At 42.4% G+C, this 26,224-nt stretch overlaps 1 protein-coding gene across 3 annotated transcripts in view; it reads left to right on the top strand.

Annotated features, from left to right (window-relative positions):
• Positions 1 to 24,611, top strand: part of cdc123 (cell division cycle 123 homolog (S. cerevisiae)) — a 28,982-nt gene extending 4,371 nt beyond the window's left edge. The window contains exons 2-13 of one of the 3 annotated variants that reach the window (XM_048554037.1): positions 1,715 to 1,786; positions 3,069 to 3,129; positions 3,274 to 3,306; positions 4,144 to 4,239; positions 8,012 to 8,118; positions 9,404 to 9,452; positions 10,698 to 10,773; positions 10,869 to 10,991; positions 13,807 to 13,835; positions 18,960 to 19,076; positions 22,289 to 22,426; positions 24,295 to 24,611. In XM_048554037.1, coding sequence (XP_048409994.1) covers positions 1,715 to 1,786; positions 3,069 to 3,129; positions 3,274 to 3,306; positions 4,144 to 4,239; positions 8,012 to 8,118; positions 9,404 to 9,452; positions 10,698 to 10,773; positions 10,869 to 10,991; positions 13,807 to 13,835; positions 18,960 to 19,076; positions 22,289 to 22,426; positions 24,295 to 24,336 — 943 coding nt within the window. In that variant the 3' untranslated portion in view covers positions 24,337 to 24,611. The remainder of the gene's footprint in view (positions 1 to 1,714; positions 1,787 to 3,068; positions 3,130 to 3,273; positions 3,307 to 4,143; positions 4,240 to 8,011; positions 8,119 to 9,403; positions 9,453 to 10,697; positions 10,774 to 10,868; positions 10,992 to 13,806; positions 13,836 to 18,959; positions 19,077 to 22,288; positions 22,427 to 24,294) is intronic. The other 2 variants (XM_059654831.1, XM_048554039.2) reach the window with 2 other exon arrangements.
• The last annotated feature ends 1,613 nt before the right edge of the window (positions 24,612 to 26,224 follow it).

Below are 26,224 nucleotides of genomic sequence, written 5' to 3'. Positions count from 1 at the left end.
ATTTCCTACCTACTAACCTCATCCCTCCCCCTTGACCTGTCCGTCCTCACCGGACTGACCTATCCTCTCCCTACCTCCCCACCAAACCTATCCGCCCTTCCCGGACTGACCTATCCCTTCCCTACCTCCCCACCTACCCTCACCCCTACAGGCTCCATCTCCGTCCCTTTAATTTGTCTGTCTCCTCTCCACCTATCTTCTCCTCTATCCAACTTCAATCCGCCTCCCCCTCTCTCCCTATTTATTTCAGAATCCTCTCCCCATCCCCCTTTTCTGATGAAAGGTGTAGGCCCGAAACGTCAGCTTTTGTGCTCCTGAGATGCTGCTTGCCCTGCTGTGTTCATCCAGCTCCACACTTTGTTATCTCGGATTCTCCAGCATCTGTAGTTCCCATCATCTCTAATGGGGAAAGGTTTGGATTGTGAGGCTAGTCTAATTGTTATTGCAGTGGGTCAGCATGGGTTGACGAGCTCAATGGACAATTTCTGTCTTGTCAGCATTCTATATTTTTAAAGCCATGCCACCCAGTCCTCACCTCTGCTCCTTTCAAGACCTTGCCTGACCAGGCCTTGAGTCATTCCCCTCCTTTCTCTCCTTTTGCTAAAAGTTTTTATCTGGCTGTCCTTCAGCGAAGCAATTTCGGATGTTTCCTTATTTTCATAGTTATTGAAAATCGTTAACTAGTTTGCCGAAGGCATTGGTGATCATTTTCTATCCATGTAAACTGCTCCTACTGTTTGGGAAATATGTGAATCAGAGCAATCAGGCAAGATATTTTAATCAACCTGTTGAGGCATGTTAGAACACATGTCATGGGCCCAGTGGGACTTTTAAAATTGAAACAAAATGTTAAAATTGAACATGTTGGGACAGTTTAGTCGTATTGTCATCTGATTTGTGTTGCACTTAACCGAGAAGTACTCACTGCTGCCTTAAAGGACCAAAAGGCAAGCATTCCAAGAAAAATAAATTTCAGGCAGACATTATTTTCTGCTTCATCTAGGTCCAATATTTTATATTGATTCAGATTGCTAAACCATTTATTTCCCTCTTATGGACAACAGAATTTTCTTGCTAATTAACGGCTTGCATTGTGACTGGATGACTGAGATGACATTATGAGGGTTACAACAGATTATTTCCAGGTTAGGTTGACCTTTTGGTTTTAAAGTGATCATAAATAAATGAGCAGCAATTAGTATTCAATTAGACTGGTATATGCCCTTAGTGATTATGGTTTAAACACTCCATTGGGGCAGAAGTAGACTGTAAGCCAATGTTCCAACAATGTCGGTATTGTAACAAACAGGCTAAAACAATAGAAGAAAACTAATTTGGTCCTGTTATTTTCCAAAAAGAGTTTCCTTAAAAGTTAAACTAAATCATCTTTGGAGAATATAAGAAGGGTAAGAAACTGAAGCAAAATAAAAACCAAAAGTACTGTGGAGGCTGTAAATCAGAAACAAAAACAGATTGCTAGAAAAGTTCAACAGGTCTGGCAGCATCTGTGGAGAAAAATCAGTTAGTATTCTGAGGAAGGGTCAATGGACTTGAAATGTTAACGGTGATTTCTGTTCACAGATGTTCAGACCTGCTGAGCTTTTCCAGCAGTTTCTGTTTTTGTTTAGAATCTGAAGCTGCAGTTTCCCTTAATTGGATGGTCTGGATAGACATGTTACATTTGAGTTGTTCACATACATTTCTCATTTTACAGTGTTATTCTTCCATTGCCGCAGAATGTAATCGATTATTTACTGGATGATGGGACACTGGTGATTTCTGGAAGGTACTAATTAATTTGTGTGTGTTTGGTCAAATTTTTTTTTTGTTGTGTGGTGGATGCTGCAGTACAATTTTAAAAAAAAAAGACATGCCAATATGTGGCATTTATCATAGTCTTGTTTAAATGGTTGTTACTAAAACCATTTAAATGCAAGGGCTAGATTATATTTTTCTGACGAAGCTGAACTAACTTGTTAATTAGTATGATTAATTGGCTTCATACCATGGAAAACATGAATAAAGTTCAGTCATTCAAAATGTAATCGTGCCAATGTATGCACAACTTATTTTTCAACTTAATGAAAGAATAATGTTCATCAGTTTAAAATCATGAAGTTAATGTGAGTGCAATTAAGAAATTCTAGCCAGTTTTCTACTGAAACTTTTTTAGCAGGACATTTCATTTTCGAAATACAATTCCCAATGAGAAGTATGATATGCACAGTTTAAGTAATGACTTCATTACTCTAGCCCAGACCATATGAGTCAGACATAATAAAGAGATACAGCTACATGCTGCTGACCACTTGTGGGCAGCAAGGAGCACAACAGTGTCTTAAGTTTAAAAGATAACTAAGTGTGAAGCTGGATGAACACAGCAGGCCAAGCAGCATCTCAGGAGCACAAAAGCTGACGTTTCGGGCCTAGACCCGTCTTTGGAGAGGGGGATGGGGAGAGGGAACTGGAATAAATAGGGAGAGAGGGGGAGGTGGACCGAAGATGGAGACAAAAGAAGATAGGTGGAGAGGAGAGTATAGGTGAGGAGATAGGGAGGGGATTGGTCAAGGAGGCGGGATGAGGTGGTAGGTAGGAAATGGAGGTGTGGCTTGAGGTGGGAGGAAGGGATGGGTGAGAGGAAGAACAGGTAAGGGAAGCCTTGAACTGCAACTCTCAAGTTTAAAGGTTTTGGTTTAGAAACTACTTTTGAGCCAAGATTTTGTTTTAAATTAGTTGCACTTTAGTTGGCTAGGTCTTACTTGAAAGTTTCAGCCTGTGATTAATTTCTTGTTTTGTGAAATGTTTAGATGAAACACAAATCTTTCTGGTGTGTTGTCATCATTCTGATGCTGATGATGCGGTAATTCACTAATAATAGTTACTGCAGTTTACAATGTGTCACTAGTGAAATAAAAATCACAGTTGTACCAGCAGTGCTATTGTTATGTTTTAACGATTTAGTGTCATCCTTAAAAGTTAAGTATTCCTTCATTTCACCAATTCCCAATGCTCCTTGAGGCCACATTCCTGATTTTTGACTTATAAGCATTCGTTTCCAATTGTTTCAGAAATGAAGCTCCAAGTTGTTCTCACGTAGATGATGGCAGTGATGACGAACAGGATGTACAGGTCAGTATTGTCTATAATTTATTGTATTAATGAAACATATGTATTTGTTTCCGTAGTAAACATAAATATACATTAATGATCTGTTACAGCAGTTTCTGACATGAGAATGTTTGTGAAGTAACCTTTTGTGTTCTTTTCATGTAGTGGTCAGATGATGAGAATGTGACAACTCTTACGGTAAGGGATATATTTTCATGTCTGTAGCTGTGGAATTTTGTGTTGAATATAACTATTTCATTAGCTGAATATCATTTGTAATTTATCAGAAATTTCTGGGATTATAGCTTTATCTATAATACTGAATTTTAGTAATCACCTTCTCCTAAACGGAAGACAGCATTGTATAATTTTCAGTTACAATTTTCGTTTCTTTAGTTTGACAAGTTTGCATTACTGAATATAGCCATACTGTGTGCTCTTAAAATAAAGACAATGATAGAAGACAACAAACCATAGCAGCAGAAGTAGGCCCTTCAGCCTATTGAGTCTGCTCTGCCACTCAGTGAGACCATGGTTGATCTGATAATTGTCAACTCCACTTTCCTATCTTTTCCCCATAACCCCAGATTCTCTTATAGATTAAAATCTTGTTCTTCACAACCTTGATTATACTTATAACAAGATTGATAAAGAGAAATTTCTTCAATCGAAGATTTGAGGATCTTGACAATTCTCTATTGCAGTGAGCTGTGGATACTGTGTCGTAGAGTAGATTCGAGACAGACTGATTTTATTTCTTAACAGAATCATAGAATATAGTGATAAGACAGGAAAGCCGGCATTCTACCTCAAAATATTACATGACTGGACAGGTGTGAAGGCCCACACCTGCTCTATTTCCGATGTACTTAAATCTAAATGTAAGAATAGTGTACAAATCTAGCTTGCAATCACCCAACAGACTATACTTTGAACAATTTTAAAATTAGAGCAATTCATTGGTTCTAAATTAAGAATACTTTTGTTTGTTGACACTTGAATTTAACCTTTTGAGTATTTGTCTTTAAAATACAGGCTCCAGAATTCCCAGATTTTGCAGCAAAAGTACAGGAGGCAATAAATTCTCTTGGAGGCAGTGTTTTTCCAAAGCTTAACTGGAGCTCTCCAAGGGTAAGGAACTTGAGGAAGAACTTGTGCTTGGTTGAAAATGTTTGTCGCCAGCATTTTAAAAAAAAAGTCAGCCTCACTGGTTCGACTCTAGGAAAACTTTGAGAAATGAAAAGCAAATTTAAATTGGGCTTGAATGTCTGCTTATTGTTCAAGTGTGATAGGATTGTACCAGACAGTGTTACTCTGTTGTAAAAACTGTGTTGATAAATGGCTTATTTAAGTAATAAAGCAAATCCCTAAGATGCTGCTCGGCCTGATGTGTTCATCCAGCTCTACGCTTTGTTATCTCGGATTCTGCAGCATCTGCAGTTCCCATTATCTCTCTGTATTGATCTGCAGGTTTCCTGACAAACCATTCATGTTTCTTACAGAGGCAGAATAATTGTATTTCTTATAATTCTGTTACCCTAGTCTGACCAAGTTGGTCAGTGCTAGAGGAGCAACCATTTAAGCCTTGACTGGCTTCACCAATTTTTATCAAAATATTAATGGTAGGTCATATAGGTATAAGTTGGTTGAGATCTAATTTGAAAATTCGGCAACCAGCAGAAACATGGAATTTGAAAAAATAAAGCTGTCCCAAGGATTTGTGATCAGAGCCGTCACTTTGTTAGCATTTTTGCTTTGTAACGGCTTTGTTGTGTGAATCGGATCAGCATTGAGAGTAGTTGGTGATGGGCGATACAATGTGTGTCAGTTTGTCACGTAATGTTAAAAAATGCTTAAGTCTCAGCTGGTCAGGCAGCATCTGTGGTGGGGGAAGGAGTTAACATTTTAGCTTTCATCAGAACTTTTAAAAAATGTTGAGCAATGTAAGAATTAGCCATTGTAAATGCAGGGTTATGGGAATAGGTGATTGGGATGCTCTTCAGAGAGTCAGTGCATATGTGATAGGCCAAACAGCTTCTATCTGCTATGTAGGGATTCTATAATTCTACAATGGGCTGAATGACCTCTTTTTGTCCTGTACCTGTTCTGTGGCTCTATGATCTGTAAAGAAGCTAAGGAGATGGGAACGGCGTAAGTAGAAAAATAAAGATAGGTGTAGAGGAGAGTTTTTTTTTAAAAAAAAACTTCAATGGGATGTAGCATCACTTGATGAATATACATGGGAAGTCAGAATGTACGCATGGTTGGTGCCCAAAGAAATGAAATTGGATCCAAGATAAAAATTTAAATGTTCAGCTTGATGTTGCATCTAGATATGATGTAAAATACATCATCATTAAAGAGTGAGATGCCATACAATGCATCCAGTCTAATGATTCAGAGGCCTGGTGGTTTGATTCATTAAATCACCTATGGTGTACTACTTGAATTCCTTTCAGTAGATGGCATGCAAGTTCAGCAAAACTTGAAATCATCTTGCATGAACATAGTTGAGAGTTTTTCTCAAACTAAATCAGCAGCTGGTCACTTTATTTTCTCCTCCGCACACTATGAAGATTCGTTTGCGTGTGATTCTACAGTATTTGTGTCACTAGCCTTCCCCTGTGCTTTGTTAAGTTGTTGTTTCAGGAGTCATATTGACAAGTCGATGGACACAAGAAAGATCAAAATTTGAGCTGATCCTGATGTTATCTTCACTCATATCCCAACACACGAGTTAGCAATCAGTATAAACAATGATTAGGGGTACCAATCTGAATTATAATATATCAAAAGCAGTAGATACCAGTCAATTAAAAATTTTAAATCTGAAATCAATAGATTTTGCATGTACAAAGGTATGGAACTAAGGCAAGAAGATGGAGCTGAAGTACAGATCAGCTGTGATCTCACTAAGTAGCAGAACCAGCTCAAAGGGCTGAATCCATGCCTGTGTTGTGCCATCATAGCAAAACTCAGCACAGACCAAGAATCAAATCTTGGCCTTTACTAGTCTATATGTTCTCAGATACTCTCTGCTTCTACTGCTTTGAGCATAATAATTTGATTTATTTTTAATATTAGAGTAAAATGTTAGAGAAGGTTTGTCCAGCTGGAGAATTTAAATGGGCAATCTTTTTAATCTTACATGAAACGTACGTGGCTAGATGTTTGCATAATGGGTTGTTGATGCTGAATCACTAGTGTCAGGAATGGTCCCAGAGGACTGGAAAATCGCTAACATGACACCGCTGTTTAAAAAGAAAGTAAAGCAAAAGACCGAAAATTACAGGCCCACCTCGGCCGCCGTTAAGATTTTGGAGTCAATTTTGAAGGATGAGATTTCTGAATACTTGGAAATGCATGGTAAAATAGGGCAAAGTCAGTATGGCTTCATCAAGGCAACGTCATGCCTGACAAATCTGTTAGAATTCTTTGAGGAAATAATGAGCTGGTTAGACCAAGGAGCGCCAATAGTTGCTATCTACCTGGACTTTAAGAAAGCCTTTGACAAAGTGCTGCACAGGAGGCTGCTGAGTAAGATAAGGGTCCATGGCGTTAGAAGCAAGATGCTAGCATGGATAGAAGATTGGATATCTGGCAAAAAACATGGTGATAAATGGGTCTTTCTCATGATGATGACCAGTGACAAGTGGAGTTCTACAAGGGTCAGTGTTGGCACCACAACTTTTCACTTTATAATGAACTGAGGGCATTCTGGCTAAGTTTGTAGATGATACAAAGATGGGTGGAGGGACAGGTAGCATTGAGGATGCAGGAGGGCTGCCGAAGGATTTGGACAGGTTCGGAGAGTGGGCAAAGAAGTGGCAGATGGAGTACAACGTGGGCATGTGTGAGGTCATGCAGTCTGGTAAGAGGAATAAAAGCATGGACTGTTTTCTAAATGGGGAAGAAATTCAGAAATCTGAAGTGCAAAGAGACTTGGGAGTTCTAGTCCAGGATTCTGTCAAGTTAAACTTGCAGGTTGAGTCAATAGTTAGGAAGGAAAATGCAACTTTGGCATCTATTTTGAGAGGACTTGAATATAAAAGCAGGGATGCACTTCTGAGGTTTTATAAGGCTCTTGTGAGGCCATATTTGGAGTGTTGTGCGCAGTTTTGGGCCCCATATCTCAAGAAAGATGTTCTGGCCATGGAGCGGGTTCAGAGGAGATTCATGAGAATGATCCCAGGAATGAAAAGCTTTACATATGAACAGTGTTTGAGGTCTCTGGGTCTATACTGAGTGGAGTTTAGAAGGGATGAGGGGGGATCTAATTGAAACTTACAAAATACTGAAAGGCCTGGATAGAGTGGAGGTTGGGAAGGTGTTTCCATTGGTAGAAGAGGACCTGAGGGGACAGCCTTTGAATAAAGGGAGGCCCTTTTAGAACAGATTTAAGGCAAAACTTCTTCAGCCAGAGAGTGGAGAATCATTGAGTCTATTTAAAATGGAGATAGATAGGTTCTTGATTGTCAAGGGTTATAAGGAGAAAGCGGGAGATTAGGGTGAGAAACTTAGCAGCCATATTGAATAGCAGAGCAGACCTGATGGGCTGAATGGCCTAATTTCTGCTCTGTCTTATGATTTTAAAGTTCTTTGTTATATTTCCTCAAGATTATTATTAGATTTTTAACGTATTCTGTCCAATGCGTGATTGTGACTCATAGCTTCTACAGACAGGTACCATGTATCCAGGGTGACTAAGAGCTTAGTTTGTGTACTCCTATTTGTGTAAGTCTGAATATTTTACAGTAGGTAATAAACAGTTGTCAAAATAATTCTCATGTTTGTTTGAAATGTGTGTTTGCTTAAAGAAAATACAGTCATCTTCAGAATAATGCTATGGTTCATCCTCAATGACTCTTCTATGTTTTTCTATTGTCTTTTTTCCCTACCCTAGGATGCTCAGTGGATTGCAATGAACAGCTCACTCAAGTGCAATAATCTTAGTGACATCTTCCTGCTTTTGAAAAGTTCCGACTTTGTCACTCACGATTTAACTCAGCCGTATGTACTTGAGTTGTTAATACCGTTGGATGACTTTCTTTAAGTTTGATTATACCAGTCATATATTGCACTTACTTTTCTGACTTTTTTTGTTTTATTTCCCCTTGTCTCCTCTCCTAAAAGCATTACTTTTTGCATTCTGATAGCTTGCCTGAACCACGCTGTTTTATATTTGAGCTTGAACTATGTTATATTGGTAACTCAGATGCAGAAGCATCACAACAAAGCCTGATTCATCACTCACTTGTGTTGACTGGCTGAACTGTTAACTCAGCAGAAGTCAAAAAGCAAGGCAGATTTTATCTTGATATCAATCATTAAGAAATACTGAATCTTTTGTTTTTATACATTCATGGAATGTGAGTGTCACTGACCGTTGCTGTCCATCTCTAATTACATTTGAGAGATAATGAGGGTAATGAGCTATTTTCTTGAACACAACCAGATGGGTTGATAGATCATTTCAAAAGACAGTTTACACCCATCCCCAACGCGAGGGTCTGCAGTCACGTGTGGGCCAGACCAGTTTAGGATGTCAGATAACCTATCCTAAAGGACATTAATTTCCAGTGGTTCCTTGGACGTCATTTTAATAGAAGCTTTGTTCTCCCCCCACCGCTAGATTTATTTAATTAATTAAATTTAAGCTCCCGAGCAGACCTGATGAGTTTGATCTCATATCTCTGAATTGTTAATCTAAGCGTCTCGATGAATAGCCCAGTGGTGCAACCGCTGTGGTACTGTGCTCGTGGAATTCTACTCGAGTGTTCATTCCAAATGAGTTGGAATATTTAATACTTGTTTTTGTGAATAGGAGTGGCAAAATAATCCTTTTTTAATGCATAATTATGAAAAAATGCTTGTTGTGGAGAGGATTGAGGTTGTTTTGCCTTCACTGTTCATCCTCCCATAATACTTCCCAGTTAGCTGAGAAAGTTGCTGCTGATTGAAGTTTCTTGTTTATTTCACTTTTCTGGACACCGCTGATATTTTGGGACATATTACTGATTTGGAAGTTAAAATCAAACTGTGACATATTCCAAAGAAAACCCTCAAATCATCGCTATTATCAAACTGCACTGCCTATGAACAAAGTTCAATCCAAGCTGCTTTTTAGAAAGACTACCTCTTCAACCACCCTTTTACTATCAGCAAATTAATGACATGTGATGGTCATCTCTCAGAATAATAACTGTAGCCATGTGACTTTTTTAAGCTGCTTGTTATCCAGGTAATTTCTAGACCTTATCAGAAATCTATTGACTGTTTGATTCTTTTCATCCAGATTTCTTCACTGCACTGATGACTCACCAGATCCTAAAGTAGATCCTCAAGTAAGTCAGTTTGCGGCTTCAAATCTCTTGTGTCCCTTGCGTAAATGTGTGGATCATTGATTCAAATACCAGGTTTCTTATTCCATTTTTTAAAAGTACTGTTTAATGTGACTGGAGTATTTTAAAAAAATATATTGTTGGCCTGAATTTTGCTGTTAAAATTAATGGTAAGCCTATCAGTGCTCATGGCTATTAAGCAGTAAATAGGATCGAAATTCCTGGCACCTGCTCAAGGCGGATGTTAAGTATTAGTAAGTATGTGTCTCCCTGCATTTGTACTTGATATCTCTATTTATTTTGAGAGCCTTGGAATAATGAATTTTTTGCCAGTTGCTCTATCAATATGTCCTGCCAGCTTTTCCATAAAGGGTGAAGGCCTGAGTGCATGTTACTGCCTGTTCCTTTCTGCCAATGTCTAATATTTTTACGTATCACAGATGTGCTTGTAACATATGACAATGTGTTGATCTTTAATTGGCCGATTAGTTGTAAAAGCTATAAATTCAGGTTTTACACCAGTTCAAGTGGATACTTATGATTATTAAAACTGACTTCTTATTAAAATTCAGACTGTTGGAGTTAGAATACAGTTTATTGTCACATGCACTCAAGTGTAGGAAAACATGAGTACAGTGAAAAGTGTACAAAGTCACCATTCTCTGGCTCCATCTTGGTTACAAAACCAGAATTTAGAAACAATAACATTAAAACAAAGAACCAAAAGGTAAGAAAATGCCCAGAAGTTCTCCTAAGACTGCAAAATTTTCTCCACTGGATTTAATTAAGTATGTTGGAATTATTGATCAACCTACTAATTGAAATCAGGAACCCAGGCTTTCTGAAGTACAGATGCTCAAAATTAAACTAAGTTTTTTTTTTAAGTTGGGAAGGCATGCAGTAAATTTGCTGTCAGTTATTTGGTTACTACCCATTATTTGATGCTCTATCATAAAAAAAATTGTCATTCTCCTGTCCTCTTGTTTGATTTTTCTGGACTGGCTTGATGACAGTGTTCGTTTAACAATATTTAACTAAGTTGTCACAGCTCAGATCAAGCAACATCATAGGAGCAGGAAAGCTTGATGTTTCGGGCCTACACCCTTCTGAAAGGGTCTTGACCCAAAACGTCCAGCTTTCCTGCTCCTCTGATGATGCTTGGCCTGCATACGCCTTGTTATCTCAGATTCTCCAGCATCTGCAGTTCCTACTATCTCTGAAACAACTCAGATCAAGATTTCTTTTCAGCTTGTTCTCAGGAAATGGTGTGAATTGATTCCTGGAGGGGAGTTCAGATGCTTTGTCAAGGAAAATAAACTGATAGGTACTGTTTTTTTAAAAAAAAAACACAATTTCAGATGTTTTAGTTACATATAATTGCCAAAACAGATTTCAGTTTACTGGCTTTGTTTCTGCCAGGGGTTGCACAAAGAGACCACACGCAGTATTATGATCATGTCTGTAACCAAGCAGCTAATATTCTTGGTTCTCTACTGGATTTCTTCAGAAACCAAATACAATACAAGTTTTTGGATGAAGATTGTAAGTATATTTTATTTCTTTAAAAAGAATATCAAGTTTGTAATAACTTTGCATAAATTGATACAAGGTAGTCTACCAGCTGAACTGATTTCTGGAATCACCTAGCCCTAGAATGTTTCCTCTGCCATCATCTATACTTTAAATGCTTCATTCATTCTTACGCATTCAGAGTAAGTTTTACATATGATTTTGTTCCTATTCTAACGCACATACAGCCTATAAAGCAACAACCATGCTAGATTTGTGCCAATAAAATTGCAGTCAGCAACTACTATTGAACCACTGTAATCACTGAAATTCTGATGTGCTGAGTAAACTTCCAAGTTATTGAACTGCAATTTCTGAATCCAAGTTACATTAAACTCCTTTATAATGTGTAGAGCTTCAAAGTGCTTAATAAAAAATGCATTTTGAAATACAAGAATAAAAATATCTTGCAATTTCATCTCCATTTTTGTTCTTCCTGTAGTATGATTCCCATCTAATAATTGGAAATTGTAAGAAATATTATTTATTGTAATTTTTTAAAAATGTGATGGTGATAAATAATTTAGTGCAAAAATAGAAAGCTTACTGTCATGCAGTCAAATAGTTGCCTTTTGGTATACAAAAGAATGTGTCTTGAATGTTCGTAGGAAAGTTGGCAGTTCTCTTGGGTGGATCCAGCATTGCAGAATGGACAGAGGAAAACTATTTAAAAAAGGCGAGTGAGAACTATTTTGAGAATAACAGTTTACAAACTGCAGAGAATTTGGCTCACCTACTCAATTTCCCATCATAAATCAATCCTCTCATCCCAGGAATCAGTCAGGTATAACAAAAACAAATTGTTGGAAAATTTCAGGGGGTCTGGCAGCATTTGTGAAGAAAAATCAGAGTTAATATTTTGGATTGAGTGAACCTTCCTCAGAACAACAGTGAAGTATATCTAAGTTTCAATCTCTCAGACGGATAAGATAAATTTTCCCTTGGATGAAGAGACTCAGATTGTACCCAGTATTGCAGGGCGTAGAGATGTGCAGCACAGAAACAGACCCTTTGGTCCAACTCGTCCTTGCTGACCAGATATCCTAAATTAACCTAATCCCATTTGCCAATATTTGGCCCCTATCCCTATAAATCCTTCCAATTCATGTACCCATTCAGATGCCTTTCAAATGTTGTACCAGCCTCCACCACTTCCTCTGGCAATTCATTCCATAAACACTATCTTTTGTGTGAAGAAGTTTTCCCTTTTAAATATTTCCCCTCTCACCTTAAACCTATGCCGTATAGTTTTGGTCTTCCTGCCCAGGGGAAAAGCCCTTGACTATTCACTCTATTCATGCCCCTCAGCCTCCGACGCTTCAGAGAAAATAGCCCTGTATTCTCATCCAGACTTCTTTCCTGTGAAAGCATGTTTCCTTGGCAGTTAAGGCTAACATAGCATTTGCTTTTCTAATTGCATTTTGCATTTACAGGTTAACTTCCTTTATTTGGTATGGAAATGCAACCTGATCCAGCTAAATACCAACGTTTCTCAATCTGCCACCATTAAATAAATACTACATTTTTCCATTTTACCTATCAAAGTGGATGACTTCACGTTTCTGCACTTTATGTTCCATCCACCAAATCTCTCACAACCACTTGACTCATCTAAATTCCTTTCTTCTTCATAACTTTATTTCCCACCAAACTTTGTATTATCAACAAACCCGGCTACATTGCACACTTCCCATCGCACAGGCCATTGACTAAGTTGTAAATAGCTGAAGCCCCAGCATCGATGCTTATGGACATCCCTCACTATGTAGCCTGCCAACCCAATAATAACCCATTTATACCCACATGGTTATTTATTTGTTAATCTGTCCTTCAGGCATCCTAATCTATTACCACAGCTCTCATGAGCACCAATTTGTTTAACACCCTCATGTGTAATACATTGTTACTGAAATTGTTATTGAATTTTCAAAAAAAAATTCAAATACCATGTACTGCATCAAGTAGTTCACCTTGTAAATCTCATCAACTCCCCCTTCAGACATGTGTAAGAGTTCTCAAATGTGATTTGTCTTTCACAAATCAGTGTTGACTCTGCTCAATTATATCATGATTTTCTTACAACTGTTTTATAAATTTCCTATTTACAGATAGCAATAATTGTCAGGTCAATCCTACATTGTTCTCTTGCTCTTCCTTGAAGTGTGGGGTTACGTTTGCAAACAACCAATCCGCAGGAACATTGTAGAATCTAAAGATTTATTATGATTTTGCCTAAGTCAGCATCCCATACTGACTAGTGACATAGCTCACTATCACCTTCAAAAGGACGGTCAGAGATGGGCTGCAAATACTGGCCTCGCCAGCACCAGATGACACTACTTTTCAGAAGTCAAGAATGTCATCTCTTAAGTGTGGCTGTTTTAAAGGCTAAGAGATCATTGAACCAGGGCATGCAAACTAAATTCTATCCCCTTTTGAACATCGTGCATGATGTCCTAATTGAATAGCTAAATGGGGAGCAAATTAGGATACAGAGAGACACCATTGGTTGTACATTTTCTGCAATGCAAGCTGAGGAGCTGGGAGTTGCAAAATTGAATTACTGCAAGGTGAAAGAATATAGCTTCATTATGGCAAGTGTACACAGGCAGCTCATTGAAGCATTATAGAAGAGTGAAGTAATCCATCATCATCTTGATGTCTGCCTCTGCACTCTGGAAAATAGCCTCAATTTGTTGTCTAGTATTGCGGCATTCTCACAAACACATTTTTGGTAGTTGCTTGTGCATTAGAAAGCTTATGAATGACTCTACATTTCTGTTTACAGTTGTATTTGATGCATACAGAGACAGTCAGGTATGTAATCGCAATGAAATGGTAACAATAATATTTTCATTGTTTTCTGTGTTGAAAATAACATGCCTGTGATCATTTTTTTTCCTTTTCTGAGTGCCTTCCCCAAATCTGGAGAAGTGCTTAAGAACTATTTGCAGGGACTCTCCCGTCTCTCTTCCTTGCCCCCCCCTCTTCCACCCCCACTCTCTCTCTTCCCCCCCCCCCTCTTCCCCCCCCCCTCTTCCCCCCCCCCCCTCTCTTCCCCCCCTCTCTTCCCCCCCCCTCTTCCCCCCCCCTCTTCCCCCCCCCTCTTCTCCCCCCCCCTTCCCCCCCCCCTCTCCCCCCCCCCCCCTCTTCCCCCCCCCCCCCTCTTCCCCCCCCCCTCTTCCCCCCCCCTCTTCCCCCCCCCCCTCTTCCCCCCCCCCCTCTTCCCCCCCCCCCTCTTCCCCCCCCCCCTCTTCCCCCCCCCCTCTTCCCCCCCCCCCTCTTCCCCCCCCCCCTCTTCCCCCCCCCCCTCTTCCCCCCCCCCTCCCCCCTCTCCCCCCCTCCTTCCCCCCCCCCTCTCTTCCCCCCCCCCTCTCTTCCCCCCCCCCTCTCTTCCCCCCCCCTCTCTTCCCCCCCCCTCTCTTCCCCCCCCCTCTCTTCCCCCCCCCTCTCTTCCCCCCCCCTCTCTTCCCCCCCCCTCTCTTCCCCCCCCTCTCTTCCCCCCCCCTCTCTTCCCCCCCCCTCTCTTCCCCCCCCCTCTCTTCCCCCCCCCTCTCTTCCCCCCCCCTCTCTTCCCCCCCCCCTCTCTTCCCCCCCCCTCTCTTCCCCCCCCCTCTCTTCCCCCCCCCCTCTCTTCCCCCCCCCCTCTCTTCCCCCCCCCCTCTCTTCCCCCCCCCCTCTCTTCCCCCCCCCTCTCTTCCCCCCCCCTCTCTTCCCCCCCCTCTCTTCCCCCCCCTCTCTTCCCCCCCCCCTCTCTTCCCCCCCCCTCTCTTCCCCCCCCCCTCTCTTCCCCCCCCCCTCTCTTCCCCCCCCCTCTCTTCCCCCCCCCTCTCTTCCCCCCCCCTCTCTTCCCCCCCCCCTCTCTTCCCCCCCCCTCTCTTCCCCCCCCCTCTCTTCCCCCCCCCTCTCTTCCCCCCCCCCTCTCTTCCCCCCCCCTCTCTTCCCCCCCCCCCTCTCTTCCCCCCCCCTCTCTTCCCCCCCCCCTCTCTTCCCCCCCCCTCTCTTCCCCCCCCTCTCTTCCCCCCCCTCTCTTCCCCCCCCTCTCTTCCCCCCCCTCTCTTCCCCCCCCTCTCTTCCCCCCCCCCCCTCTTCCCCCCCCCTCTTCCCCCCCCCTCTCTTCCCCCCCCCCCCCCTCTCTTCCCCCCCCCCCCCCCCTCTCTTCCCCCCCCCCCCCCTCTCTTCCCCCCCCCCCCTCTTCCCCCCCCCCCTCTCTTCCCCCCCCCTCTCTTCCCCCCCCCCTCTCTTCCCCCCCCCCTCTCTCCCCCCCCCCCCTCTCTTCCCCCCCCCCCTCTCTTCCCCCCCCCCCTCTCTTCCCCCCCCCCCTCTCTTCCCCCCCCCCCCTCTCTTCCCCCCCCCCCCTCTCTTCCCCCCCCCCCCTCTCTTCCCCCCCCCCCCTCTCTTCCCCCCCCCCCTCTCTTCCTCCCCCCCCTCTCTTCCTCCCCCCCCCTCTCTTCCCCCCCCCTCTCTTCCCCCCCCCTCTCTTCCCCCCCCCTCTCTTCCCCCCCCCCTCTCTTCCCCCCCCCTCTCTTCCCCCCCCCTCTCTTCCCCCCCCCTCTCTTCCCCCCCCCCCTCTCTTCCCCCCCCCTCTCTTCCCCCCCCCCCTCTCTTCCCCCCCCCCTCTCTTCCCCCCCCCCTCTCTTCCCCCCCCCCTCTCTTCCCCCCCCTCTCTCTTCCCCCCCCTCTCTCTTCCCCCCCCCCTCTCTCTTCCCCCCCCCCTCTCTCTTCCCCCCCCCTCTCTCTTCCCCCCCCCTCTCTCTTCCCCCCCCCTCTCTCTTCCCCCCCCCTCTCTCTTCCCCCCCCCTCTCTCTTCCCCCCCCCTCTCTCTTCCCCCCCCCTCTCTCTTCCCCCCCCCTCTCTCTTCCCCCCCCCTCTCTCTTCCCCCCCCCTCTCTCTTCCCCCCCCCTCTCTCTTCCCCCCCCTCTCTCTTCCCCCCCCCTCTCTCTTCCCCCCCCCTCTCTCTTCCCCCCCCCTCTCTCTTCCCCCCCCCTCTCTCTTCCCCCCCCTCTCTCTTCCCCCCCCCTCTCTCTTCCCCCCCCCTCTCTCTTCCCCCCCCTCTCTCTTCCCCCCCCCTCTCTCTTCCCCCCCCCTCTCTCTTCCCCCCCCCTCTCTCTTCCCCCCCCCTCTCTCTTCCCCCCCCCTCTCTCTTCCCCCCCCCTCTCTCTTCCCCCCCCTCTCTCTTCCCCCCCCCCCCTCTCTCTTCCCCCCCCCTCTCTCTTCCCCCCCCCCTCTCTCTTCCCCCCCCCCTCTCTCTTTCCCCCCCCCCTCTCTCTTCCCCCCCCCCCCTCTCTCTTCCCCCCCCCTCTCTCTTCCCCCCCCCTCTCTCTTCCCCCCCCCCCTCTCTCTTCCCCCCCCCTCTCTCTTCCCCCCCCCCCCTCTCTCTTCCCCCCCCCCCCCTCTCTCTTCCCCCCCCCCTCTCTCTTCCCCCCCCTCTCTCTTCCCCCCCCCTCTCTCTTCCCCCCCCCTCTCTCTTCCCCCCCCTCTCTCTTCCCCCCCCCCCTCTCTTCCCCCCCCCCCTCTTCCCCCCCCCCTCTTCCCCCCCCTCTCTTCTCCCCCCCCCCCCTCTCTTCTCCCCCCCCCCCTCTCTTCTCCCCCCCCCCCTCTCTCTCCCCCCCCCCCTCTCTTCTCCCCCCCCCCCTCTCTTCTCCCCCCCCCTCTCTCTTCTCCCCCCCCCTCTCTCTTCTCCCCCCCCCTCTCTCTTCTCCCCCCCCCTCTCTCTTCTCCCCCCCCCTCTCTCTTCTCCCCCCCCTCTCTCTTCTCCCCCCCCCTCTCTCTTCTCCCCCCCCCTCTCTCTTCTCCCCCCCCCTCTCTCTTCTCCCCCCCCCTCTCTCTCTTTCCCCCCCCTCTCTCTCTCCCCCCCCCGAGAGCCATAGAGACAGAGGTAAGTAAATGAGGAGAATGTGAACGAAGAAAAGCTGAATAAGTGAAATTCTGGCTAGTTCTCTCTCCCCCCCCCCCCGCCACTGGCAAATGAGCAGGAAGTGCAGCCAAATCCTGCTCTGCCTGGGAATGAACCTGGGACCTTGTACTTTATAGAAATTGAAATATTTGCACATTACAGAATTATCAAATCTCCACCCGCCACATTATTTAATAGTGTTCTGAGCTGACATAGAGGCCATTCAAACAGTCTGTTGCCAAGCCTGCAGTCACTCACCAGAAGATTTTATTGAGAACCATCAGTTGACTAAATACCCAGTAAATCCCAGCTATGAAAGAAAGCAGTTGAAAATGAGTGATTAATTCTGCAACTGATGTGCTGCTTTTCCTTCTCAAAACACCTATAACTTGCTCCTCAACTTTTAAAACTTAACTCTGCAATGTCTGTAAAAATGCTAACGTCCATTGCTGACGTAGGCAGATAGTGCTCCTATATTTTGCTGCCTAAAAAGTTCTTAATCTCAACTGTAAGGAGGTGTTCTCTACTGCAGGAGTAGTCACACTTCAGTGTTAATAGACCATGTGGGTGTAGACTATGGTTTATGGAGAGCTAGTTAAAATTTAATATTCTTGTTAGTATATCGAGTTGCTGGTTCTCAAATGACATTTGGAACAGTATAGCATCAATATTAACAAAATTTTTTTAAACTTTGAGTCCATTGTTTTCTGTTTGAATTTTGTTGTCATATTATTATGAAAAGACTATTAACTATTGAAAATAAATTTGTATTTCCAGTGACTGACTTAAAGACTCGTGACAAGATTTCACATTCAAGGAGTTTACAGTAGCAAACAATAAAGACAACATCGCCTGAACATTATTTAGTCGGCAACCTGTACAGCAAATTACACCAAAGATATCCCCTTAATTTCCTAACACAAGCAACAGTCCCACACAGCATTAATACAATACGCTGCAGCCTGAAGATTTGTAACCTTTACAGGAATAAGTAGAATGTTACTCCCAGCTTCCAGCTGGATGCTTCTCCCTGTTTTTTCTGAGTCTTAACATTCTGTGTCTGTCAGAAGTTGTATTCCTCAATATTATGAGAATCTCCAAATCGACTCTAGGTAGCCCAGTCACTCCAGTGACTACCTCTCCTGGCCCAGCCAGGTTCTGTCTCTTCGACAGACGTCACACTCCCACCTGTATTCTACCTGTGGCTCACAAAGACTAGTCTGTTCTTCAGTTGTTCTCAGCAGCTGCTGTTTCCATTTTCTGTCCGCGTCCTCCTCTCTTGCTGTGAAACTTGCTGTCTCTCGCTGTCTGATCAGGGTGTCTGAATCAGTAAACCTGAGTGTGTGTAAATCTGCCCACAGCAAAGCCAGCTCATCTATCCTTTTATGCCCATGTGAGAGTTGGCATTTGGATTTCAGATTGTCTCAACTTGCACCCAGTCCCCGGTAACTGGACTGCATGAGATTATTACCAGGCAGAGCTATAGAAGGTCACATGCTCTGTTTTCTCTTGAATTAAGAGGACAACTTATGAATCCTAATGCGTGGTGAAATATTGTTGAGTTAGGAGAGTATTAAAGGCTGTATTGTAAGTATTCAGAACTGTGGGTCTCTAGAGTTGCTGGTTGGATACTGTTGACTCACTGTGCAAACCTGAACGTAATGGTGGTTCTCGAACTAAGTTATGTGGTAGTTTATTTTGGACCTATGCCCAGCACTAGCCACACCTGAGCCTTCACATTCACTAGTGAAGGTCTGAAAGTCAGAGAAACATAGAAACTAGCCCCTTTGAGCCTGCTGCACCATTCAGTGTGATCATGTGTCTGATCCTCGATCAACTCCATATTCCTTGATTTCTTCAGCCTGTATTTCTGGAATAAAGTTTCAGCTTTGTTAGGGTAGTTTATTCATTTGCCATGCCATTAATTTATGCTCCTATTTCAACTTTATCTCAAGAGTATGCTTTACATCATTCTTTTCTCAAAGGTAAGTTTTGTTAGTGGAAAATTAACATTTTGAAACCTTTTCTACAATCTATTTTTATAGGGCAAGGTGTGGCTGATTGATTTTAACCCATTTGGAGAGGTGACCGACTCTCTGCTTTTCAGTTGGGAAGAGCTGACATCTGGACAAACAATCAGTAAAGGGGACCTTAAGGATCCTGTAAGAGTTCTCAGCAATTTATTCACTGATGTAGTATATTTTTCTGAGATTCTCCTGCAGGTTACTCTGATCAATGTAATTGCATCTCTTTGTTCCCTAGCTCTAAACAAATAACCTTGCACTTCGTTCACTTGGTTGTTTAATTTCTCCTGCCTTGCACCCTCTCATTCCTCCTTCCCTTCTGTTTTTTTTTCCCCATCTTATTCCCTTTACCCATTTCTGTGTCTCTGCTTAAAATCTGTTACTTCTGTATTCTCTTCCCATTCTGTTGGAAGGTCATCAATATAAAACTTTAACTCTGTTTCTCTCTATAGATATGGATAAGTAGTTCAAATATTTCCTGTCATTACTTCAGATTTCTAGCATTTGCAGTATTTTGTTTATGTATTCTTCCAAACTAACTTGGTATTTTGCTCTTTTCTAATGGGCATTCCTTTCCAAAGCTGAAAAAGGTGTTAAACCCAGTAGATAACATCACGTGAAGCTCGAGGAACACAGCAGGCCAGGCAGCATCAGAGGAACAGGAAAGCTGACGTTTCGGGTCCGGACCCTTCTTCAGAAAAAATTTCAGCCCTGACCCGAAACATCATCTTTCCTGCTCCTCTGATGCTGCCTGGCCTGCTGTGTTCCTCCAGCTCCACACTGTGTTATCTCTGACTCCAGCATCAGCAGTTGTTACTGTCCCTGTTAAATCCAGTAGATACCATTGCACAATCTTGGAAGAACAGTGACGTTAACCCTAGTGTCCTTACCAGTATTTATTCCTCAATCACATCACGTGGAACGTGGAATATCACAGGCCCTTCAGCCCACGATGTTGTGCCAACCATTGATCCTCATGTATGCACCCTCAAATTTCTGTGACTGCAGTGATCATCGTCGTATTGCTGTTTGTGAGAGCGTCCTGTTTGCAAATTGCAGCGTTACATCTGTGATTGAGCTTTGAAAATATTTAATTGGCTTTAGGATAGCCTGTGGTAATGAAAGTCTTCCTTTTTCACACCAAGCTGAGCTTCTAGACTCCAATGCCAGGGCAAACTACTTCTAGATCTGCACCATTAACTCATCTGTGCCTTTGTTTCATTTCATCTGCCGTTGAAACCTTTATTTGTGCCTTTGCTACCTCTGGACTCAACTATTCCAATGCTGTCCTCAGTAACTGTACACCTTGCACTTCCTGTAAGCTTCAACTCATCTAAAACTCCACCTGCCCAGGAATGTCTTTTTTTTTCAAAATAGTCTCCGAGTATTTTAAATTCTTTCAAAGCCGCACTCCTAATTTCTGTAACTTCTTCCAGATCTACAACCTTCAGATCCCTGGGTCTTCCCAATTATACATTCTTATATGTCCCTGACTTTTGCCACACTTTTGGCAGTTATCTTCTACCTCCTAAAGTCTATAGTTTCCTTTAGTTTGCTTTTAATTGCATCATATTATCATAGCCTCTTTGACCAAGGTATCGGTTGTTTGTTTCAATATTTATTTATACAGCTCAGTATTGGGTTTTTCATTTGATAACATTCCTGAGAAGTATGTTGGACCTGTTTTGTTTTGTATTATTAAATACCACTGCCTGTTTTGTTTTCTATGTTCAGGCTAGCAATAAATGGAGAATTCCAGACATGTGCCTCAAAAATGATGTCAAAAAGGGCAGTGTCTCCAAGTCAACATGTGTGACTTAGAGGGGAACCTTTGGTGGCCCCGTCAGTTCACAGCTCTTTTCAACTTTTGTTAAAGCAGTCCTACGGACAGTCAATTCTCATTCTGTCTAGAATATGAAGGCAACTCAATTGACCCAAAATCAGAATTACATAGCACAGAACAGATCCTTCAGACCAACTCATCCATGCCGACCAGATATGCTAAATTAATCCAGTCCCATTTGCCAGCACTTGGCCCATATCCCTCTCAACCTTCCTAGTCTTGTACCACTCTGCCTTTTAAATATGTGCATTGTACCAGCATCCACAACCACCTCTGGCAGCTCATCCTATACATGCATCACCCTCTGCGTGGAATAAGTTGCCCCTTTGATCCCTATTAAATGTTTCACCTCTCACCTTAAACCTATGCCGTCTAGTTTTGGACTCCCCTACCCTGGGGAGACGACCTTGACTATTCATCCTCTCCGTGCCCCTCATGATTTTATAAACCTCTATAAGGTCACCCCTCAGTCCTCAATGCTCCAGCAAGAATAGCCTCAGCCCAGTGATTGAAAGTGGCTTTGCTGATGGTTTTGTATAACATTTCTCTCAACAACTGGACATCTCAAAGTTCTCCACACCAAATGCCATACTTGTGAACTATTGCCATTATTGTAAGTGGGAAATATGGCAGCCAATTTTATGTACAACAACTCCTACAAACTGTGGTGTGATAACCATCTGTTTTTGTTGTTAATTGAGGGCCAGAACAATAGGGATAACTGCCCTGCTCTTTTTCAATAAATAGCATAGTAAATCATTTACATCAACCCAAGCAGGGCCAGAGTGGGACTTTGGTGGAGCACCTTCTGCAGTGAAGGGCTCCCGTTGAACTGCGTGGAGTGTCAGCCATAACATTTACGCTGAAGCCCTGGAGTGGGACTTGAACTTGGAATCTTGTGAGTCAGGCAAAAGAGTGCAACCACCAAAACCACAGCTAATTGTGTTAGGAGGGAATCGGTTCAAATTAAAATTGAAATGAAATCAAAATACACATAACAATTATGATTCTTCCTCATCCTTCCTACCATTTGTTAACTTCACTGGAATATTTTTGCAATCAAGGTGCAATATTTTAATACATTTTGCTTTCAAAGTAGTTGTGTTCTGTTGTGAATCATTGAGCTTCAGACAATAACCTCATTACTACACAAGACTTCAGCTAGTTAATTTCATCTTTTAGCTGTTGAGCGTTTTTTGATTTTGCCCATGTTTTGTGAATAAGTTACTTTGAATAAAAGCAAAATCCTGCGGATGCTGGAGACCTGAAACAGGGAGCATGTTGGAGAAACTCTGATCTAGCAGTTTCTATGGAAAGTGAGAGAAACAGCATTTCATGTCCAGTCTGACTCTACTTTGAAGAACATTAACTCAGTTTTTCTGTCTGCAGATACTGCCAGACTTGCTGAGTTTCTTCAGAAGTTCTTTGGGGCTAGTTTGTTTTTTTCTCCTGCACGCTGCGTTTATCTGGCTCCTGATTTGATTCGGTGGTTTACTATCTTTCCTAGGACTCACCAGCCTTTCGCTATATCACAAGTGAAATGACTGTACAGCCCAGTCCCTATTTAAGTTATCGGCTGCCAAAAGATTTTGTGGATCTGTCACGAGGGGAAGATGCACACAAACTAATTGATTTTCTTAAACTGGTAAGCTAAATTTAGAACTGTTTGATTCTTTTGTAACTGAACTAAACTATAATGTATAAAAAATAAGTTACAAGAAAAACAAGATTCTAATTTAACTCCTGCAGTCAGAATAAAATATTATTTGATTTCTTCCGCAAAATGAATGGGCCAGGATACTGGCAGGTTGCCATTTTTTAGTGGCAGAAGGTAAATACCCTCAGTCAAAAGACATGAGTTTATATTTCAGCTCTGTGCATGATTTTTGAACATGATTTTGTTAGTCCTATATAAGGCTGCTAGTTGCAGCAATACGTTGCACCAGATTATACTTTCAGGGGAATAGTTAGACCATTTGGTTTGGGCTGCAGAAGTTCCAAAGCAAACACCATGATGTTGGGGGGAAATGAGGCAACATTGATGCAAATCATTCCACTCTCTTGGGCCTAAGGTACAACAATGTGGACTAGTGAAGGCAGTTAGTAAACTGGGAAGAGAAAAGATGTAAAATTAGCAACTGTTTGTTGACAACTCTTGTTCATTTAGAATTCTGTTTATTTAACACTTGATTTTGCACAGTGGACTCCATAAGCTACCAACTTGTAACAGCTGTCGATAGATTCACTGTGTGCAAACTATCATTTGATCAGAAAATCTGGCATTAGTATGTGGGAAGTTTGGAGTAGACACAGAATAGAAGCTTTACTGGTTTGAGAGGTGCATGAACAGCATTAAGTCTCAGAAGAGGCATAGTTAATTGCTTACTTTTATTGCAAACTAAAGACAGTGACATTTTGCTGTTTTTAATGATTCAATTTACACTGATTACCAGTTTGATACAGTTTATTTAAATGCTTACTTTATACTTACTTCAGCAAAATGCTTCCAGGTGGAAACCTAGTTCAAGTATGGAATTGTCTTTATTCCGCTACTGTTTCAGAGTTTGTGACAGTGCAATGATCACTTGAAGTCCTTTTTTCTCAATAAACCTCACTAGTGGTTCTCTCTGTGTCAGTCTATTGGGTGGTGGAAAATGTCAAAGGCTGAAAGATTTGAAGTGATTCCTCACAATTTTCCTTTAAACGTTATTGAAAAGCCTGTGATTGAGGACCAAGTATAGATACTGGGGGAATAAGCTTTTCATTAAAAGCAGTTTAATTGCTAACTCATCTCCAGCTTGTTAACAAGAAGTCACTAAACAAGATAAAATGCACTATTTTGTGAAGGAGAATGACATAGCTCCAGTTTGAATATTTTGTTTCTAATCGTACAGGAAGTGAAGGGGGAGGGAGTGGGCCATGTATCTTCCTACACTTTCTTTTATTGGGATCAGATTTGACCAGAGAATTCTGGACTGACAGCACCATCACGGAAACACCTCCAGTGTAGTTCCCTGCAGCAAATTATTGTTCTTGGTTTGAGATGCAGAAGAAAAACAAAGAATCTACTGGAGTCCCACTTAATCATAAGACAATGAATCATACTGTCTGCCTGCTATTCCATCAGAATTAATTGGCCGATTCCATGAAAATGTCATCTAGCCTTTAAAGTTTAAAAACACCCTGCAATTTAATGAGCATGATTAACTGTTTTGCTTATAGTGCCCACTCCAAGAGATTTTATTTTATGGAGACTCTTGAATCTGAAGCTAAAGCTAAATCTTAGTCCAACCAATAGAAAAGGAGGAGGAAGAATACCAACAAGTTATCTGTGGCCTACTGGATAAATCTCTAGGCAGTAGCTTTAAAAAGTCACTTAAGACTTGGTGGCATGTTATCTTCACTCTGGAGGTTAATATTTTGGAGACACTTAATAGAGAGAGAAGCAAAATACAATGTGTAAAAAGAAATCTTATTTATAGTTACAATTCTTATTTTCTTCTCCATCGTTAGACAAGAAGTCAAGAACCAGAAAGTTCAGATGAAGAGGGATAAGATGTCTTACAGCAGCAATCTTCACGGGATAAATGCAAAGCAAATGGAAGACTTGACGTGGATTTCATTTGAGTTTCTTGGTATATATTGACTGAGAATTTGAAAAGTTGCCTGGTTTTGTCTAGTAAAAGAGACTGATGTAACATTATTGTAAAAATTAAGAAATAAATTGAACAAACTGTAGAATAACTCTAAATGATAACCATGTGTTACTGAATAAGTCTGCATATCTATAATAAATTTCTGTAAAATAAAATTTTATAAATTTGAATGAATTCAGTTGTGTTTGAAGTTTTAATAAATTGGTGCACTTGACATTTGCTAAATAGACCTAGAAGAATATGTGGAATGCAGCAAAATTTTCCATGTGGTAGTTTATTGTGCAAGCAAAGGAAAGTCAGTTCAGAACTATGTTTGCTGCATTTCAGAATGTGATTCATTGTATGAAATGCTTTATGTAATTTGCACAGAATGCGCTAAGTAGGTTCTGCTATTACAGCCTGAGGAATTGGGAATTACAAAACTGCATCTTTCAAAAAAATGCATGAATGTGTATTAGTGCCCATTTGTGACATTTATAAACTGCTAATATTTTCAGATAGAAAAGTATTCTGCACCTTAAAATAATTTATTTAATATTGACATTAGAAGTAGGATGGATGTAGTGTATTTGGATTTTGGGAAGGTGTTCGATAAGGTGCCACGCTTAAGGCCACTTAGCAAGGTAAGAGCCTGTACCCCTAGAGGCATGTATTCTCATAGACGAGAGTTGGCTAAATAATAATTAAAAACAATTGAGATAAGGGGGACATTTTCAAGATGACAATCTGTAACTAGGCTATTTTTTCCCCTGGAGCATCAGAGGCTGAAGGTGACCTTATAGTCGTTTACAAAATCATGAGGGGCATGGATAGGGTGAACAGCCAAGATCTTTTCCCCAGGGCAGGGGAGTCCAACACTAGAGAGGCATAAATTTAAACTGAGAGGGGAAATATTTAAAAGCAACCTAAAGGAGTAACCTTTTCACGCAGAGGGTGGTGCCTGCGTGGAATGATCTGCCAGAGGAAGTGGTGGAGGCTGGTACAATTACAACATTTAAAAGGCATGTGGATGGGTACATGAACAGGAAGTGCTTAGAGGGATATGGGCCAAATGCTGACAAATGGAACTTGATTAAGTTAGGATATCTGGTTGGCATGGACAAATTGGACTAAAGGATCTGTTTCCATGCTCTGCATCTCAATGATTAACAGAATGCTACAAAAATCAGCAATAAGGTCACAATTATTTGCAATATATTTAATGACTTGGATGTGAATGTACCACAGCCAAGTTTGTGCATGACAAAAATAAATGGGAAGGTAAGATGAGGATTGCGCAAAGTGTCTGCAGTGGGATAGAATTAGGTGTTAGGTGAGTGGTCAAATTTTCAGTAATATTTTGTGGGAAAATGTGAGTTTGTGTTTTTTTGGAAGAAAACAGAAGCTGAATAATATTTAAATGGAGAAAGGCTGCAGAAAGCTACAGCAAAGAGAGATTTGGATGTAATCGTGCAATGATCACATGATGCTAGCACCTAAGTTCAGCAAGTAATTAGGAAGGCAAATGGAATGTTGCCCTTTATTTCGAAGGGAATGGAGTATAAAAATAGGGATGTGCTGCCTAAGTTATAAAAGGCACTTGTGAGAACACAGCTGGAATTTCGTGAACAGTTTTGTGTCACTTGTTAGAGGAAATACATCCTGTCATTGAGGGCAGTCCAGAGAAGGTTCTGTAGATTGATGTTGGATGTGGGGTCTTTCATGAGGAAAAACTGTCTAGGTTGGGCCTGTGGTCATCACAGTTTGAAAGAATAAGAGGTTATTGAAACATCCAGAATTCTTAAGGG

The sequence above is a fragment of the Stegostoma tigrinum genome, chromosome 25 (genome assembly GCF_030684315.1).
Source record: "Stegostoma tigrinum isolate sSteTig4 chromosome 25, sSteTig4.hap1, whole genome shotgun sequence".
Lineage (NCBI taxonomy): Eukaryota > Metazoa > Chordata > Chondrichthyes > Orectolobiformes > Stegostomatidae > Stegostoma > Stegostoma tigrinum.
The sequence above is the reverse complement of the archived record's forward strand: the minus strand, read 5'-3'. Positions and strand labels throughout refer to the sequence as shown.